The sequence below is a fragment of the Prionailurus bengalensis genome, chromosome B3, assembly GCF_016509475.1.
Source record: "Prionailurus bengalensis isolate Pbe53 chromosome B3, Fcat_Pben_1.1_paternal_pri, whole genome shotgun sequence".
NCBI classification, from domain to species: Eukaryota; Metazoa; Chordata; class Mammalia; order Carnivora; family Felidae; genus Prionailurus; species Prionailurus bengalensis.
In genome coordinates, this window is record NC_057355.1 from 10,468,081 (window position 1) to 10,486,979 (window position 18,899).

The 18,899-nt window shown below is 45.2% G+C and overlaps 1 protein-coding gene across 2 annotated transcripts in view; it reads left to right on the top strand.

Moving 5' to 3' along the window:
• SV2B (synaptic vesicle glycoprotein 2B) overlaps positions 1–18,899 on the top strand; it is a 191,276-nt gene that overhangs the window by 125,130 nt on the left and 47,247 nt on the right. For both annotated transcript variants that reach the window (XM_043554753.1, XM_043554754.1), the window contains exons 3-4: positions 14,893–15,073; positions 15,412–15,563. In XM_043554753.1, coding sequence (XP_043410688.1) covers positions 14,893–15,073; positions 15,412–15,563 — 333 coding nt within the window. The remainder of the gene's footprint in view (positions 1–14,892; positions 15,074–15,411; positions 15,564–18,899) is intronic.

Sequence of the window (18,899 nt, forward strand, 5' to 3'; positions counted from 1 at the left end):
TATCACTGCAGACAAGTCACTTAACCTCCCTGAACCTTGGCTTCTTTATCTATAAGATTACAATATTATTAGTACTTACCTTACAGAACCACTGTGAGGATTAAATAAGATAATGCAGTAAGTAAAGACTTATCACAGTGCCCCACAAGGACCCAATAAATATGAACTTGCTTTGTATATTCTTTATTTTATTTAATAACTCTAAGGAATCAATTATTTGTTGGCTGACTCATCGCTGAATGACATACAGGTCTTTTTCTCATGGAGCTAACATTTTAGGGGAAGGAGACAGTAAATAAGGTGGTTCTGCTGATCTCCACTCCTCCACTGGCAGGAACAAAGGGGGCTCCAGAGCTCATTGTGCTCTTGGTACGCCCTCTGATACTTCTTTCTCTCCCAACACTACCAGCCTTGCCAACAAAATTGGTCTCAAAACCATCAGAACTAATTCTGTTATGCCCTTTTATCACTCTATGTGTTGGTCACTATGAGGTGGTCCATATCTCCCAAGCCTTTCTTATCACCTGGATTTGCAGCCCCATACAACATTGCCCATCCCTTTCCTCCCCTCTTCTCTCAATGTCATCCACCTTCTTGCTGTAGCTGAAATGCATCCTCCTGAAGTCTTAGATGGCAGCTGTTTTCTCTCTCACACTCCAGACCCCTCGTACCATTGCTCTTCCATACTTCTCCCTGAAATTTCCAGACCATTCTCCCTTCCTCCTCCCTACACATCCCATGTTTAATCTGTCATTGGGGTGCAGTGCCTCCTGCTTATTCTCATAGTCATCTAGTGATCTCTATTTCATCCCCTCATTCCTGGAGGATCTTAGTCCGAGGTCCACTGTCACACTCCAAAACTATTTCCGTTATAATTCTTGGTAATTTCGGTAAGTGCTTTCCAATATCCCGGTTTGTCATTTGTCGAGACCCTCTCCAGCGACACCCCCCACCTCAAGTACTTACCCTCCGGTCTTACCCAGGTCTTATCATGACTGGTAACTCCAACCCCTTCACAACCCCTAATGTCAAGCACCCCTTCTTCTGTCTTCAGCTCACTCTGCCTAGTTCTCCCTCCCCACTCCCCCCAGCTGTTCAGCCTCAGGGACACCTTCAGCCATTGGTCTGTCTGTCACCACCCTCTTGTCCTCACCACATTTTTGACTGAGCTTAAACTCTGTGGACCAGAATCATCCCCATTCCCTGTGTACACCATCAACTTCCATGTACATCTTTTACTTTGCTGTGTTACCCAAATCTGGTCACCTCAAACTCATCATCAGCCAGTCCCCAGACCCTGGAACTGAACATGGCTGATGAGATGCACACAGTGCTGTCCACTGATCTCACTTTAAATTCATGATCAGCAACCTCGAGGGGCCCTTTGTGCTGCCAGCTGTCATCCTCCATTGCCGTGAACTGCTTACTTTCCCCTGCCCCTTGGTGACTATTCTGTTCCTTATCCATTGCTTCCAATTCCCAGAATCTCCTCCCCATCCTCACCCTTAGTGCAAAGAACTCATTCCTCTTTCACCGTGGAAACAGAAACCAGAAAAGAAGTCCCACGGCTCTGACCACCACACCTACCCTGCTAATTGCCTCTGTTTTTATCTTATTCCAGTTGCTGTGGAGGAGCCTTAGTGTGACCTGTCCCTTCTCACACCAGATGCCCATCCCTCTTCACCTCCCCAGGACACTTCTTTCATAATTATCACCTTCTCCTCCTGATCTCTTTTTCTACCTGTATGGAACCCTCCCATCAGCGCACAAACATCATATAATTTCTCTCATCTTGACCCTACGTGTATCTTTTCTATTCCCTTCTTGGTAAAATTCGCTGAATCCAATTCCTCATTTCTCATTTTCACTGGAACATCTGGGAGTGAGATTCAGTCCCTGCCATTTCATAAAACTGTGCTTGTCTAGATCACTAGTGGCCCACTTGGCCAATCCAGTGGCCCAATCTCGGTCCTCAGCTTTCTTGACTTGTCAGCAGAACCTGTAACAGTCTACCCCTTCCTCCTTCTTGATACACTTTTTTTTTTTTAATTTTTTTTTCAACGTTTTTTATTTATTTTTGGGACAGAGCGAGACAGAGCATGAACAGGGGAGGGGCAGAGAGAGAGGGAGACACAGAATCGGAAACAGGCTCCAGGCTCTGAGCCATCAGCCCAGAGCCTGACGCGGGGCTCGAACTCACGGACCGCGAGATCGTGACCTGGCTGAAGTCGGACGCTTAACCGACTGCGCCACCCAGGCGCCCCTTGATACACTTTCTTTATTGGACCTGTAGCTACCACAGTCTTCTAACTTTCCTGCTGTCTGTCCCCTGCTGGTCCTTCCCAGTCTCCATTGCTGGCTTCTTATCATGTTTTTGACCCTTAACCATTGGAACATTTCAGTGCTCAGTCCTGGAATCTCTTCTCTCTTGCCCTTCCTTTGGGGATCTCTTTGTCTCTGCTTTAAATGCCATCTATTCGCTTGACCCTACCTTGAAAACGTATCCAGAATCCAGCCACTCCCTACCATTTCCACTGCTCCCCACCACCCTGGCCCACCCCATTGGCATCACTCACTTGGAATATATGTAATGGTCTTCTAACTGGCCTAAATGATTCCACCTTTGGAAGGAGAGTCACTGTGACTGAGTGGTCAGGGAAGGGCTCTCAGAGCCTAGGGCTGGAGTATAAGAAGGAGCCACCCATGCAAAGATATGAATAAAGAATATACTAAGTAGGACAAAAAGCAAACAGTGTGAAGATTCTGGGGTGAGAAAGAACACAGATCATCACTACCCAGGGGGTAATGGATGCGTGATAAAAAGGCAAATAGCAACTTAGGACAAATTGTCAAAGGAATAGAAAAATTAAGAGATCTGAACCATGGGAAACATTTTAATAAAGATGTGAATACTCGCATTCCTAATATACTACTAAAACCTGCACTGCTCTCTGTCACGTGGAGTTCTCAAACAGTGGATGAAAATAATTGCTTTGCCAGTAACGTGTTTTAAAAAGCAAAGAATTTTATTTAGAAATCCAGATTTCTGATGCTTTTTGAAATTGTAGAAATAGCATCTATATTCTACAACACAGCAATTGGCTAAAGTTGGGTATGGCTGCTCCCTTTAGGTGGGCATGTATTTCCGAGTCTCTGCCATTCCTTACAAGGTATGTCTGGGTAGCTTCACTCCTTTCCCTGCCTGGCCCTTGTAGGTGTGACCCTGAGGCCAGGGGGTGAAAAGATTTTATCATTTTGGATATTGAGAAGGATTCATAAGACTCCACTGAGTATCGTCAAATAAGGCTTTTATTTAAAGGCAAAGGCCACGGTGGAGCAATGGAAGATCATATAGGTAAGCATTGGGGATTCAAGAGACATCCAGGCACAGTCTATCCAGGGTCCTTCTTATTCCCATATAGACCTATCTCTAGATTGAACCACCAAGGTCTGTGCAAGAAATCTTCACTCTGGGAGAGCTCAAGATAGAAGTTCCCACAGGGACTTTCATGTCCCTTTGGTCTTACGATCAAGCCCTGACCGACCAGTGATACCACCGAAAATCATTAGTAAACAAACTGGCCCCAGGGTTGCCAGGGGAGTTTCAGACTTTAAACAGCACCTCATAAATACCATTGCCCTTATCTTGCCCAGAAGTCAGAGCCAATATCCAGGTGTCTCTAAAGATAAACATAGATCTTTTCCAGTCTGGCTGCAAATCAAGTCTATCCTAATAAAGAAGATAATGTGCTTTGAAGACAAGGTAGCCCACTTTGGTATAGAGACATTGTACCAAAAAGGCAGCTGAGTTCTGGAAGATCATGGGTTTGACTTCTGCCAATAACCAGCTGCATCACCTTCTGGTCCCTTGGGGTGAAGCTCAGCCCCGCTCCCGCCCCACTGGCCATCTGCTTGTTGTAAGACAGCCAAGTACAGCTATCAGCCTCTTTCCACTTACCGGCTTGCCAGAGTTCTTGCCGTGTCTCCTCTCTGGCCCTTGCCCTGATCCACCCCTTCTCCTTTATTTCTACCTCTTTATTTCTGATAGACTGAGTTTTTTGAAAGCACAGGGCAAGGACTTATTTATCTTTATGCCGCTCTTCCGGGTTCACTGACATGCGGAGAATGGGGCTTAGCAAATTTCCTTGTGAAGACTTTGGTTTCCTCTCCTGCTCTTTTATCAACCATTCCCATCTCAGACTCTGGCTCTTGGCTGTACTGTCCATGACTGGCCTTATTGTGGTTCCCCTGAACGGGTCCACCCTCTAGAAACCACCACAATGGCAGTCCCAACTTTTTCTTTAGTGGAATGGCCAAGGGATCACCCAGTCTCACTGGGTAATGAACACATCTGAGATGCCCACAGTACATACCTCCCTTCACTGGCTTTGGCCCAGGTGACACCCTCTGTCACCTGCCTCACCTCCTCTCACCTGCTGTGGGAGGTGTCCAGAGGGAAGCTTTGCTTTTCTAAGAGATTTCTAGTGTGGTCATATGTGAACAAGGCAATTTCAAGATTCTCACAGTATTCTCAGGAATTTTTTCTTTTTTTTGAGAGAGAGAGAGCAGGCAGAGGAGGGGCAGAGAGAGAGAGAGAAAGAGGGAGAGAGAGAGAATCCCAAGCAGGCTCTGCGCTGCCAGTGCAGAGCCTGACTTGGGGCTCAAACTCCTGAACTGTGAGACCATAACGTGAGCCAGAACCAAGAGTCAGATGCCTACCCAACTGAGCCACCTGGGTGCCCCTCGCAGGAAATACTTTTTGAGGCCTCTTGTGTCCAGTGTGAGAGAAGATTAAGGGAAGTGACAAGTACCACTGCCCCAGGGCTAGTGGACAGAAACCTCACCAGTGACCTGATTCCTTTCTGTTACAGTTGCTCCCACCGTGGCTGTGGGCCTGTCTTCTACTCACCAAAGACATGGCCTCGTCTGCTCACAGGTTCATGGCTTGACCCAGAATATTGCGTGTAGCTTAAGCTTGATCACACACTGCTGGGAGGGTGAAGTCTCCAGGCTGCCTTGCAGCATCTTTATTTCCCATAAGTATGGTTGGAGAGAGAACCCTTCCCTGATTTAAGGTGCTACCCTTATGCTATGTTGCTGAAGCAAGGGACTTCTGTCCCTCAGACCCCCCAGTCTGTCTGCAGACTTCCATCTCTGGACCTGTTAGGCACACACAGAACCTAGAACTTCCAGAAGTGGTAATTCTACTCTTCCATAGGGTTGGGGCTTCTCCTGAGCTGAGGGGCCAGACCTGAGGGGGTGTGTTGAATCCTCAGGCAGAGTGACAAAGGCCTTATCCAACCCAGGTGTCCTTGAATGGTACTGGTGTGTCTTTTCTTGGGGGTTTCTCCATACATTGATGAGCCGGTCACTCAACTGTAAGCCCGGATTTCTTCCATCAGATATCAGAAAACTTTATTAGCTATTTTTAAATTGTGGTCAGAGAGGAAAACTCTTAACTTCAGTTTCTTCATCTGTTCATCTGTTAATTTTTTTTAATGTTTATTTATGTTTGAGAGAGAGAGAGAAAGAGAGAGAGAGAGAGGGGGGCAGAGAGAGAGGGAGAGAGAGAATCCCAAACAGGCGCTGCACTGTCAGCACAGAGCCAGATGTGGGGCTTGAACCCAAGAACTGAGCCAAAATCAAGAGTTGGATGCTTAACCGGCTGAGCCACCCAGGTGCCCCTCTTCATCTGTTAAGTAAAGATATTAATAATTCCCTCACACGGTTGGAATGACAAACTGAAATTATTACATATGTCACCTGGTATAGTACTTAGGACACAGTAGGAGCTAAACAGATACCAGTTCCTTTGCCCCTTCCTTTTTCCTCTGCCCATTTATTTCTAAATTATTTCTTGTGTGACAGTTAGGAAAGAGTCCCAGCTTCCAATAGATTAGGAAAGTGAACCTACCTCCAAAGATTCATTCACTTGAGTTTATTGGACACATAAAGTACTAGAAAAGTCCAACACAGTAATTGCCAGATTGTTTTCCACTTGACAAGTTGTTCAAGCCAAACCTTTTTGGTGCCAAGTACCTGGATCCAAAAGAAAGCATTTACTCATCCCAGAAGTTTCCAAGCATCCAGATGTCATATACACACAGTGCTTGGCTGACTTAACCTAACACATCTGATTTCATGGAGGTGTGCAAACAGATACCCTGATGTCCTTCTGTGACTTAATACCAAAGTGAGACTTCACTAGGGGGTTCCTGCATATGTTAAATCTTTATCAAATTTACCTCCCAGACCCTAGTCTAAGACAATATTGCCCTTCAAGGAGGTATATTGGGTTGAATAATAAAGAAATGGAAAGGAAATCGTTCATTTGGGAGGTGCTCCTTTTGATCCCTGCAAAGTATACGTGTACAGTCCAACAAATAAGTTGTACAGAAAGGGAGCTCAGAAGCCTCCCAGGATAATTAATGCATTTAATTTCTATGTATTCAAGCAAAAAAAAAAAAAGAGTTCAAAATGGCTTCTTAGTCCTTGGTTCATTGTACATTTCACCCTGCTGCCTCGGATGCTCAGAGAGTATATTCTGTTTACATGAAAAGCATCTCTAGAGATGGCAAGAGTGTGATATGTACCAGCTCTCTGGAAGGAAATTTGGCCACAAACTCATCGAGTCTGTTTGACCTCATAGTTTCGTTTCTTGGAATCAATTCTGAGCAAATGACCAGCAACACAGACAGAGACATATGTACAAACATGTTCTCTGTAGGGATATTTATCAAATGAAAAAGTAGGTTATGAGACTTCCAATACAGAATGATCTCAACCATATAAATGCAGTGTGTAGTTGTATGTGTACAAATAGAAATACAAAGACAGAAACATGCTAACAACAGGTTTGGGTGGGTGGCGTGATGGAGGGTTTTTGCCTCCACTTTTATACAGTTTTTGTGTGTGTGTGTGTGTGTGTGTGTGTGTGTATTTGTATTTTTCATATTTTTCTGTTGTGATTATGAATTATTTATTTCTGGAACAAATATTAATGGAGTGCTTCCTATGTGCCAAACTCTGAGCTGGGTGCTAGAGACGTAGAGAATTTCACTCAAACAAAACCGACACAATCCCTTCCTCCAGGAGTTGACAGATGTTGAACAAATACATGTGTGAGAGCAAACAGACATATGTGATAGGGAAGAAGGAAGAATATATTGCAGAAATACCAGCAGAGAGGACAGAATTGCATTTGGAGCAGGGGCTAGGGAACTATAACCTGTTTTTGTTTTTACATATTTTTTAAAACGTTTTATTTATTTTGAGAGAGAGAGAGAGAGCAAGAGAGCATGAGCAGGGGAGTGGCAGAGACAGAGGGAGAGAGAGAATCCCAAGCAGGCTCTGTACTGTCAGCACAGAGCCCGACACAGGGCTCGAACTCAGGAACCGAGAAATCATGACCTTAGCCAAGATCAAGAGCCCAACGCTCAACCAACTGAGCCACCCAGGTGCCCCTGTTTTTACGTTTTTAAAGGACTGTAAAGAAAAATAGGAAGAAGAAGAAGATGTTAAAGAGCTATAGGACATCTGCAAAGTAAACTATTTTTACAAGAGAAATGTTTTTTTCTCTGCCCCTTGACAGAAAAAGTTTGCTGAGTCCTACTTTGGAACATCAGGAGGCCTCTCTAAGGAGATGGCAATAAATCTGGGCACTTACCCACGAGTTAGCAAAAAGAAAAAAAAAATTCCCAACAAAGTCTTATTAGAGGAAACTCGGAAAATGTTTTAGTTAAAAAAAGCTTTTTTATTGGGAATCTGGTTCCTTCTGCAGGTAAGGAGGGAGGTACATTTAAAGGGCATGCTACTATAAATAAGTTTCTTCTGCCAGTCTATGTCCTTTTACCTCAGATGCCTTCAATATATGGTGGGTTTGACTTTAAAATACCGCCAACTTATTTTCATGTTTCTAATCCCGTGGCTTTCTTAGGTCACAGCCAGTTCCACGCTGCACCACTCCGAAAGACAATCGCAACTTGTATTAATTGTGCATTTACTTTTCTGTGCCAGGCGTCCTGCTAGGTACTCTCCATCCGCTGTGCCATGCAATCCTAACAACTCCACAGGATGAGCACATTATCTGACTTTTACAAAGAAGGAGCAACGATCAGAGAAGCCGAATGGGTCGCCCGTGGTCATGCTGCGGGTAATTCATGAAGCCAGGGCTAAGAGCTGGCTCACCTCACTTTCAAGACGGGGCTCTTTCTCTTATGGCACCTGTCGGTGCGGGCCCCTCCTTCTTCCATGGAGGCCTAATTCATTTCCTGTGTGGTGTTCTCACTATTAAGAGCCCTTCTTGCTCTACCACATTCCCCTCCTTTTGCCCCCATTCCCCCGACTCTGCAAGTAGCCATCGTGGTTTTTAATTTCCTTAAAACCTCAGTGTATTGGGCGGCAGATTTTCTTAATATGCCACTGAGCTTGTTGAGTGGAACTGGAGGGCGATACTCTCTAGCCTTCTAGCTAGTCCCTTATCTGCTGCGTGCTAACGTAATTTTTGATAACTCCATTGCATTTCAGTTTTCCAAATTTATTGTCTTAATTTCCTCTGCTAAAGACAGATTTTAAATGGGTTTAATAGCACAGCCATTTCAGAGGCATCGTTAATTTTCTATTTCTCTTCTCTGTGGATCAGCCCTTCTTCCGTCCATTTCTTCCCCGTCATAGCCTCCCAAAAAAGTGCAGGGGAGGAAAATCTTCCCTCTGCCCTCCCTGGCTGGAAGCCCTGTGAATTAAAGTGACAAAAGACAGATTAACAAGAGGAAAGCAGCTTATTAGCATGTGCAATGCATGCACACACACAGAAGCACTCCAAAGGGATGGTTAGGACTTCGCCTTAGCATTTTCCCAAAGGACAATACATTTGTAGAGAAGGAACAAGTCCCAGGGGAAGGCAAGAAAGCCTTCCAGGGCTGGCAAATGGTGCAAACTAATGGAAGATAAGGTTGTTGCAGTAAGGTTTGTTATGTTGATGCCTCTTGGTGCTGTCCCTGAGCTGGTAAGAGTCTGTGGTGATTACAATCCCAAGCCCGTTTTTTAGGCAAATGTGAGGGAGGGCACAGAGCTCTCTTTTGGAGTCTGCTGTTTCTCAGCTGTCTTCAGCTCAAAATAACCCTTCAACCAAAGTGGCATATTTTGGGGGCAGCATATCTTGACCGCTACCACAGCATTTTGAGAAGCGTTTCTTATTCTTTCTAGTTCCTCCTTTTGCCGCGGGCAGTGGGTAGCAAAAGCACCAGGCTCTGAGCCAGGAGACCAGAGGTGTGGTGCCAGCAGGTTCTGGGCCAGCAGGGGACTTCCAGAAGAGTCACTGACCTTATCTGGGGCTTGGAGTCCTCATCTACTAAAGCTGAGTTGCTGGAGTCAATATCCAATCTCTGAGATGCATCAATTTGCCGATGTGTCTGGATCGGTCAGGGCGTGGTCAGCAGACAGACATCGTAGCAGTTATTGGAACAGAGAGAATTTAATATAAAGAATTATTAGCTGGGTGAGTGAAATGTGTTTATAAAATGTACCGAGATAGTGAATGCAGGGAGCAGGTACCACCGTGGGACTGGGGGAGTAAAGTAAAGAGATCCGCATTGTTGTAACTGCAGAGCTCAGAGGAGGAAACCCGAGGAGCCATAACTCAGATCTCTGGAGACGGGACCCTGCCTGGCCGGTGTTGGTGTGGGAGGGGAGGAAAGGGCAGGATGTGGCTGGTTCTGCTAATTGCATTCAGTGGCTCCTGTGGAAAGGCATTGCTGCTTCCTGCTGATGGATGCAGGGGTGGAATTTACAGGAGCAGAAACCTTGGGTCCCTTCTTCTTGCTCCAGCCTTTCAGCCTCTCTCTCTAGTGCCCCCTATTGGCAGAGGCCCAGCAGGGACTGTCTGGCAGAGCATAGGTGTTTGTGGACAAAGTAGGAGCTGGAAGGGTGGCTTCGGGGCTGAGTGACAATAGCTTAATAAGTGGCACAATGTTCATCGCTGAGATTGCGCACTGCTAGTCTAGAAGCTACTTTTGACCACTGGCCAAAGTCTGGTCTGTAGACATGTTTTGTGTGGCATTCACAATAGTTGACCTAAACATTTGTGTCTGGGCTTATTTAAAAAAATTTTTTTAATGTTTACTTATTTATTTTGAGAGAGAGAGAGAGAGAGAGAGAGAGAGAGAGAGGATGAGCAGGGGAGGGGCAGAGCAGGTGAGGGGCAGAGAAACAAGGAGAGAGAATCCCAAGGAGGCTCTTCACTGTCAATACAAAGCCCGATGTGGGGCTTGAACTCACGAACCGTGAGATCACGGCCTGAGCTGAAATCAAGAGTTGGACACTTAACCGATTGAGCCACCCAGGCACCCCTATCTGGGTTTATTTTTTAAATCTGAATATGTTCTTCCTGGGAAATCCACACACTTTCATTGTTCATGATTTATATTTAAAAAAAAAAATGAATAGGAAGGCAGTTTGGAAACCAGTGATCAGTTTACACATGTGGTGGTAGGGCCCTTAGAGGGTGTGAGAATATTCTCCCAAATCTCACAACCAGTGAATGAGATTTTGTGGTTCTAAGGCCAGGATTCTCATCCCTGCCCGTCAGTGTGCTCCCAGGAGGATGGGTGAGCTCTGGTCTGCTACTTCCTCAAAGTGTGGTCCTTGGATCAGCAACACTAGTCTTGTCAGAAATGCACAATGTCAGGCCCTGCCCCAGACTTACTGAATCATACCTGATTTTTTTTAATTAAAAAAAAATTTTTTTTAATGTTTATTTTTGAGAGAGAGGGAAAGACAGAGACAGAGAGAGACAGAGACAGAGTGTGAGCAGGGGAGGGGCAGAGACAGAGGGAGACACAGAATCCAAAGCAGGCTCCAGGCTCTGAGCTGTCAGCACAGAGCCCTATGCGGGGCTTGAACCCATGAACTGTGAAATCATGACCTGAGCTGAGGTCAGATGCTTAACTCACTGAGCTGCCCAGGTGCCCCTGGGTCAGTAACTGATTTTACTGCGATCCCGTCATGCTTTCCGTGTGCACAGTAGCATCTGAGACATGCCGAAGATAGCTTTATAGAACAAAGAGAAGCAAACATTAATTGGATGTTACTGTTTCCCTTTGGGGTAGGGCCAGAGTATGAAGTGTACAGGTTGGTTCTCAGCAAGTCTCCTGACAATTATTCTGATTTCCCTCCTCCCTTCCTCCCGATTTACAGGCCCCCACACACGATGCAAACAGCTACATGCACACATATAACCACATGTGCATGCATGCCTACATGATATGCCTTCTCTCTCCCTCTCTCCTCTCTCTCTCTCTCTCTCTCACACACACACACTCACTCATGAGCCATTATCATGTGGCCTCTGTTCTCCCCCGCCCGGCCCGAATCCCTCACCTCGTTCCCCGCTGTGCACTGTGCTCTACTCACACTGATCTACTTGGACACAGTTGCCCGAACATATCAGGTGCCCCCTTCGCCTCCTCAGTCTTGTGTGCATGCTGCCTGCCACTGCCTGTGATTCACACGCCCAACGACCAAGATGGAAACCTGACCATCAGCTCAATGTCTGGCTCTTAGAAGCCTTCCCACGTTGAGTAAGGTGTATTCAGGCTGTGTTCATTCTGTGCGTTTGTATAGTACCCAACACACACCTTTCATGGAACATTCTTTCTCACTAGGAGATAATCGTATAATTTATGGTTTATCTCCTTGAAAGGAAGGAACCTTGCCCCACTTAGCAAGCAGTTCTGAGGAGGAGCAAACAAGGAAGGAAGAAACTAATACAGAGCTAGTAAGTCTGACCGATGCTTATCTGTAAAGAACAATAAAGCGTAGTGGTTAAACATCGACTCTGAGGTTGGGATTCCCAGATCAAAATCTTGGTACTTCTGCTAGTTGTCTGACCTTCCGGAACTACTTTAGCTCTCTGTAAATCAGTTTTCTTCCCTATAAAACAGTAATGGTATCTGTGGGGTTGTTGTGAACATTAAAGGGGATCAACTATGCCAGTAAAATGCTTTGCATGAAGCCTGGCTGGTGGTGAGCGCTCACTCTTGTGTTTGCCAGCTGGGTACTATGATGTGATATGTTAAGCTCTTATGACCTATTGCTCTATAACCCGCGGGCTTAAAGCACCCATAGCATTTCCTTTGCAATTTGGGCAGGACTCTCCTCCTCCCTCCCTCCCTTCCTTCCTTCCTTAACAACATCTGCTCTTTATTCCAAAACATTTATTGACCAGGTATCATGAGAGAACCACAAGGCATTTGTTGGCTGAATGAGATATTGGAAATTCTTGACAAGAAGTTGTGCTGAGGCCAACACAGTTTGGAAGCTGAACAGACCTAACTTGGAAACAGATGTTCCCTCTCTGCTCTTATCTGGAAGTCCTAAATTACCAAGTACAAGGGCTTGTGTAAAACCCCACTCTAAGTTGGGCCGGTGGTGATAGCCCAGCAGTCTACCTGGAAGGTGGGGGGAAGGGCGGGGCATCTCAGGTGTGGGGCTCCTGAACGTGGCAATTATGTTAGGTGGGTTACCTAAGTCAGAGGAAGTAAAACCCAGTTCTTTCCTGGCGAGAACCTGGTTGGGCATGGATGGAGTTTGGGTCTTTTCCAATTGGTTAAGGTATTGGATGCTAATTGGAAATTAGCATGGGGGCCAGGATCTCAGGACCAGGCACAAGGAAGTTATGTGGACTGGAAAGACCAGGTGAAAGTATCAGGGAGGCTGCAGGCTGACCCTCACTTGGGCTTGTGTAGTGGGATTCTGGGGTCATAGCCACAGAAGATGGTTTTAAGATACCCTCATGGTGAGTAAGGCAGTTCTGTTGGACATAGCTCACAATGGCTAAGAACTGAGCAAGATTAAGTCTACAGGGAACCAGATGATGGAGATCCTTAGTTGCTCAGGTCTGGGGAACAGATACACTCATAGTCTAGCAGAGCATACTGACCGACACATCATTTCCATACGGCATGACATATACTGTGAGTTGGGTTTGCAGTCTTGACTCATTTTCTGAAACACAAGTGTGGGTGACTTAATATTAGTGGGAAATTGCTCGCTACATTTTCTGGGCTTTGGGCTGGGAACTGGTGAAATAGGGAGGAGCAGTTATCCTGATTCTATTACTTGTCTGTGGATCCTCCGAGTGTACAGAGAAATGGCAGATTTGAACACAGGCTTGGCAATTTACCCTAGACATCCCCATGGTTGATTTCCTTTAGGTCTTTGCCTAAATGTCCTGTCTCAGTGAGAGCTTCCTGAACCATCTTATTTAAAATCTCCACCTCCCACCCTGGCTCTCCTGGTTCCCTTCCTTCCCATTATTTTTCTCTATGACTCTTATCAGCCACCTACCAACTGTATATTTTACTCATTTATTATTTCTTTTCCCCAATTGGAACGTAAGCTCTATGAAGGCCAAGATTTTCAGGTGTTTGTACCTCACTGTATGCCCAGTAACTAAAAGAATGCTTACCTAATAATAGGCATTTAATATATACTGTAGACTCATAGGCATATTTCACGAAGTAACAGCATATACAGAAACGTAAAAGGAAATAGCATCTTCCATGGCTTTGAGGTGTGTAAAGGCTGAAAGTGACAATACAGGTGAGTGAAAAAAATCTTAATGAACACCATTGACAACACCAAAGCTATCATTTCTTTTCATCTCATGGAATAAAATGATAAAAGAAAGAACTCTGTCATGGGGAAGATAAGACAGAGCGTAGTTAAATCTCTCCTTTTGGGGACCAGCCTTCAAGTTAATCAGCTAATTGAAGCTCTTTGCTTTCTGTCGGCCCTTCCTGGCACACACCTGCAGAAATAAAGCATCTGCAGATCCAGAAGCTTCCTTTCTGTGAAAGACAGTTTGTGTTCACCATTTGGTTTCCAGTCAAGGCCGGGTGAAAGGATACTTATGTAATCTGTATTCCATATTTTTGACTTTGTGAAGGATGGTCTGCAAAGTTTCCTTCACAGGTGTGGTAAATCACATCAGGACTTAGCACAGGCATTGATAATTAGTAAGCCCTCAATATTTAGTAGGAAGACATTATCCACATGCTTCTGGGGATGTGCCATGACCGTGAAGATGCTGACTTTCATTGCAATACCATAAACATGTCAATAGCAATATATTTATAGGATATCTTAAATTAACCGATCTTATTATTAGAAGGGAAGTAAAGTTACATGTGATAAAGAAAGGATGCTCATTGCTGGGCTCTTATTACCCTAAGAAATCTGAACATTGGTTGTAGCTTGGAGATGGTCTTTTTTGGGGGGAATAATAACATAGCCAGTCTTATGGGTAGTTGGCATTTTTCACTCACACCCTTTTCTTCCTTCCCATGTTCCTTATAACCTTTTGGTCACACTTTCCCCTTGAAATTCTCTCTTTAAACATAACCCTGCAGGTAAGGATTTTTATCACACAGTCCCTTCTTCCTTCCTTCCTTCCTTCCTTCCTTCCTTCCTTCCTTCCTTCCTTTCTCTTTCTTTTTCTTTTTTCTTTCTTTCTTTCTTTCCTTCTTTCTTTCTCTTTCTTTCTTGCTTGCTTGCTTAAAAATAAAATGACAGCACTACCTTCTGCGGATTATGCCTCTAAAAGAGTCATCTTCAAGAAGGGTACATCAGACCCAGCTATGGTTGATCTATTTTAGTATGTGCACATATGTGGCAACCTGTGAGGCTAGTTTTTCGAATGGCATTCCTAAGAATTTGAATTCATACAGCACTTCTAATTTGCCATGAACATCTGTTATAATCCACCTTTTATGTCTGTGACGCAGACTGTCTAGAACACATAAAAAGGGGCATTGGATTTTCTAGAACATTGCATGGTTTCTAATGTCTTGTCTTTTCTCTCCACCCTGTCTTCTCTTTCCCCCCACCTTGCAGGGGTGATAGTCTACCTAGGAATGATGGCGGGGGCCTTCATGCTGGGGGGCCTGGCCGATAAGCTGGGGAGGAAGAGAGTCCTCAGCATGTCTCTGGCCCTCAACGCCTCCTTCGCCTCTCTCTCCTCCTTCGTGCAGGGATATGGAGCCTTCCTCTTCTGCCGACTCCTCTCAGGCATAGGGTACGCAAACGCAGGGCTTTGCTGGGCCCTCATAGACCAGTGTTCCATCCATCCTGGCACTATAGCTCCGAGTGGTACTTCTGGAAAACCTTGGACTGGGTTTTGTGTTTGACTTCCAAGATAGTACATTAAAGCTGAACCGTAGAAAGGGGTTAGGTTGTAAAGTCAGTGTATAAGGTCAAAATAACCCGATACTGGCTTCACCTTAGCCAGTCTTTCAAATTCACTGGGTTACTTTACCATAGAACTACGGGTGGGGTGTAAGGTGACTAGGTTTCTGCTAAGCCCATTTTTAGTGTATGACTTGATTCTTTCTTTTTGGCATTTTCTTTTTGCAGGATTGGGGGTGCTCTGCCCATTGTTTTTGCCTATTTTTCTGAATTCTTGTCTCGGGAGAAGCGAGGAGAACACCTCAGTTGGCTGGGCATCTTCTGGATGACGGGGGGCATTTATGCATCTGCCATGGCCTGGAGCATCATTCCACACTATGGTGAGTGCACTGCTTTCAAAAAGCCCAGGGATCCTTGTCACTATGGCACCTGCATCCAACAACATTTGCCGTCCTCAACCTTATTCCCCAAGCTCACACACAGTTCCTGTGTGTGACCTTGATCTCTCTATAGAACTTCCAACACTGGAAGACACATCACTAATTTCAGTACACATAGCTTTCTGGATAGAATACAATCTGTCCTTCCTGCCTCCCTCCCTCTCTCCTTCCTTCTTTTCTTCGTTCTATTTGAAAGAATTTCAACCTTTATCTCCCCAGCCCTCCTCCCCCTAGCAAGTTAGGCTTTGATAACCCCATTTTATAGATTCCATAACAAAAGCAAGAGAAGTTGGTGACTTAGCCAAGGTCACGTCCTGGCATGACCTTGAATCCTGGTGCTCTGCCTGCCCCCTGCTCCCATGCGGTACTCTTGTATACTCTCCATTCTAGTGCCTGCTGTCACTCTTGTTTGGCTGCAGAAGTGGGGCAGCCCTTACAGACAAGGTCTTCGATTCAGCTGGGACAATTTTATTATCCTGGATAATTGCAAAAACCAGATTCTCTGGACAGAGACCTGGCAGTGATTACTTTCACAATTGGTTTTGTTAAGAGTAAAGTAGGAAGAACGCAGCAGTTTTGATTTCGATTATGTCTTTTAAGCATCCTGGGCAATAAATACCATCAGCGTCCTTAAAATTGTTTTCGGTAAACCCCTCATGATGAGTGAGACTGTGCTATCATTTAGAATCCTGCAGAACTATAGGGGTAGCAGAGAACTGCCCGAAGCTAACCAACACTTCCCTAGCCATTCACCTCCTTGAAATCTCATCCTCTTTGTGTGTTCTGAGGTGATGGAAGCTCTTGTATATCTTTTTAAGAAGTTCTGGTATAGACACTGCCTACCCTGGATGATGCTGGATTCATTACCCTGGTAATCTGATAAATCCTAAAATCTCATTGTTTTAACATAACAGAAGTTTCTCCCTCTTGTAAAATAGGGCTGATATTCCTGATGTGCAGGTGGCTCTGTTCCATCAGCAATATTGGGGCTCAGACTCTTCCCAGCGTGTGACTGCACCGTCTGTAACACGTGGCTTAAAGTCTGCTTGGGGAAAGAGTATGGGCAATTGTACGTGCGTGGTTTTGAAGGGCCAACAGCCCTCTCTGCTTCCATCCCATTGGCCCCAAATCTGTAACGTGATCACCAATACTGCAAAGGACACTTGGCGATGCAATCTTGCCGTGTGCCCAGCAAGTAGAAGAAATGGGTTTGTGAACGTGGAATCTTTGCCATATCTCGTCTTTGAGAACCCACTGGATTTTCGTATAAGAAACAGAAAAGAAATAGAAACAGGAATAATGAAACCAAGGGATGAAGGGTTTTCCAGAGAATTCTGTCACCAGAAGCAGTTCTCCATCATTTCAGATACAAAATCATATTACTCCTAATACCATTTCTGCACTCTGCCTTTCACGCAAACACATACTTTAATGACCCATAGACTATAGTGTTGGTTACATGGGTCAGAGGAATTGCTTCCCCTCCCCACCAATTCTTGCTATAGTATCATTAGCACTGTTAACTCATCCCCATGTGTGAGCTCTAAGAAACTATTGTCACATTTAAATTAAGTAAACAATCTTTTTTTTTTTTTTTTAATGGAGGAGAGGCATGTAGGGACAAATAAAACCTGCATAAAAGCTGAGCCAAGGTAGTGATGCTGTGTGGTTGCAGCCAAGTCACTTCATCTCGTCCAGCCGTGGTTCCTTCACCTAGAAGGCGGAGAGGGAAGGAAGTAAGAGCCATAGAGATCCGTGCCTCTCATTCAGTAATAAGTAGGATGCAAAGGGCAGTGCTGAGAATATGTTTAAAATGCTTCTCGTCCTCGAGCTAGCTTCCATCCCAGCAGCACCAACAAGGTCACCCTCCCGTTTGCACACTGCTTGTTCCACCAAGGAAGTTCCCCCGCACACCTGACCAGGGAGCTTCTGATTGGTTCAGCTTAGGTCATGAGCCCGCCTCAGCCAATCACGACACCCCAGGGATGCTGGGTCCTGATTGGTTTCCGGATACTTTTCCCTCCTCTCCGGCATGGGGGGCGGAGTCAGTGTCCCCCAGACCACGTGTCTGCATTATTATGACCGAGCCCACAGCTTGTGGGGTGTTGTGAGAGGGACTACCCACAATGGTCCCTGCACGGTGCATCGCTTTTTCACTTTGCTTTACGCGTACAAGCACACACTGATGTCTGGGGGTCTGGCTGCTAAGGAAGCAATACTAGGATTCGAGTTGGGAGCGTGTTGACCAAGTCTGAATGGGATGCCCATGGTGGAGGGGCCACATAGCTGCTGGCTGGCCGCTGCTGGCTGACATCAGGGCTCCTGGTGAAATATTTTACCCCAAACGGACAGGATGTGTTTCCTGTTTGCAGGCTTGTATGAAATCTGTGACTTTTATACTCCGTTTTTAACATACAAGCCTCTGGGATGATTATGCTTCATTGAAACAAGCATTAGCTGGGGCGGGGAGCCCACCCTAGGAACACGGGAGACTAGAATGACCTTATCACAGGAGTGATTATTTACCTTAAGCCTCATTTTACCAGGACCAGATGTCCTGTCCACAGTGAACCAGACATTTGATGATATTTCTCAATGCGCCTAAGACATTAATCCTCTCACACCCCTCCCCTGAGCAGGGACACACGCCAGGGGAACTAAAGAAAGGAGACTCATGTTTGTGCTCGGCTGGTGCAACCCACTTAATTGCTTTTGCAGGAATGAAGTGATGGGAGGTCTTGGCACCAGGAATTCGGGCGACTGAGTCATTGAGAAAGAAAATTACAAAACTCAGAATGTTTTCCTGGGAATTCATGGGCACAGCCCAGAAAAAAAAAAAAAGAATATATTATGGAAGATGAATTCCCATTGTAGTCAGCACCACCAGCTGTTTGTGAAATCATGACGGAGGGCAAGCTAAAAGATCAGTAACCAGAACAATCCCTGTCTCCAAATTAATAGTTGCTACATATATTTGGAAGCAGTTCACTGTTTAATTTTATTTAATTTAAGGTCCCAAAGATCTGCCTAATGAACGTGATAAATGCAGATTAGTAAAGCCGCCATAAAAACCATAGAGGCACAAGGGAATCATGGATTTTAGATAATTTACACATATTATCATAAAGAAAAGAGTTTGTCTTGGGCAGAATGCTTTAGAAACACACCTGCTTCTGCTCTCCTTCCCTCACTGTCCACCTGAGTTTCACTGCTGTGTACTTTTGATCAACTTGACTTCTAATTACTCCAGAGTAGCTTTTGGACATGAGCTGCAAA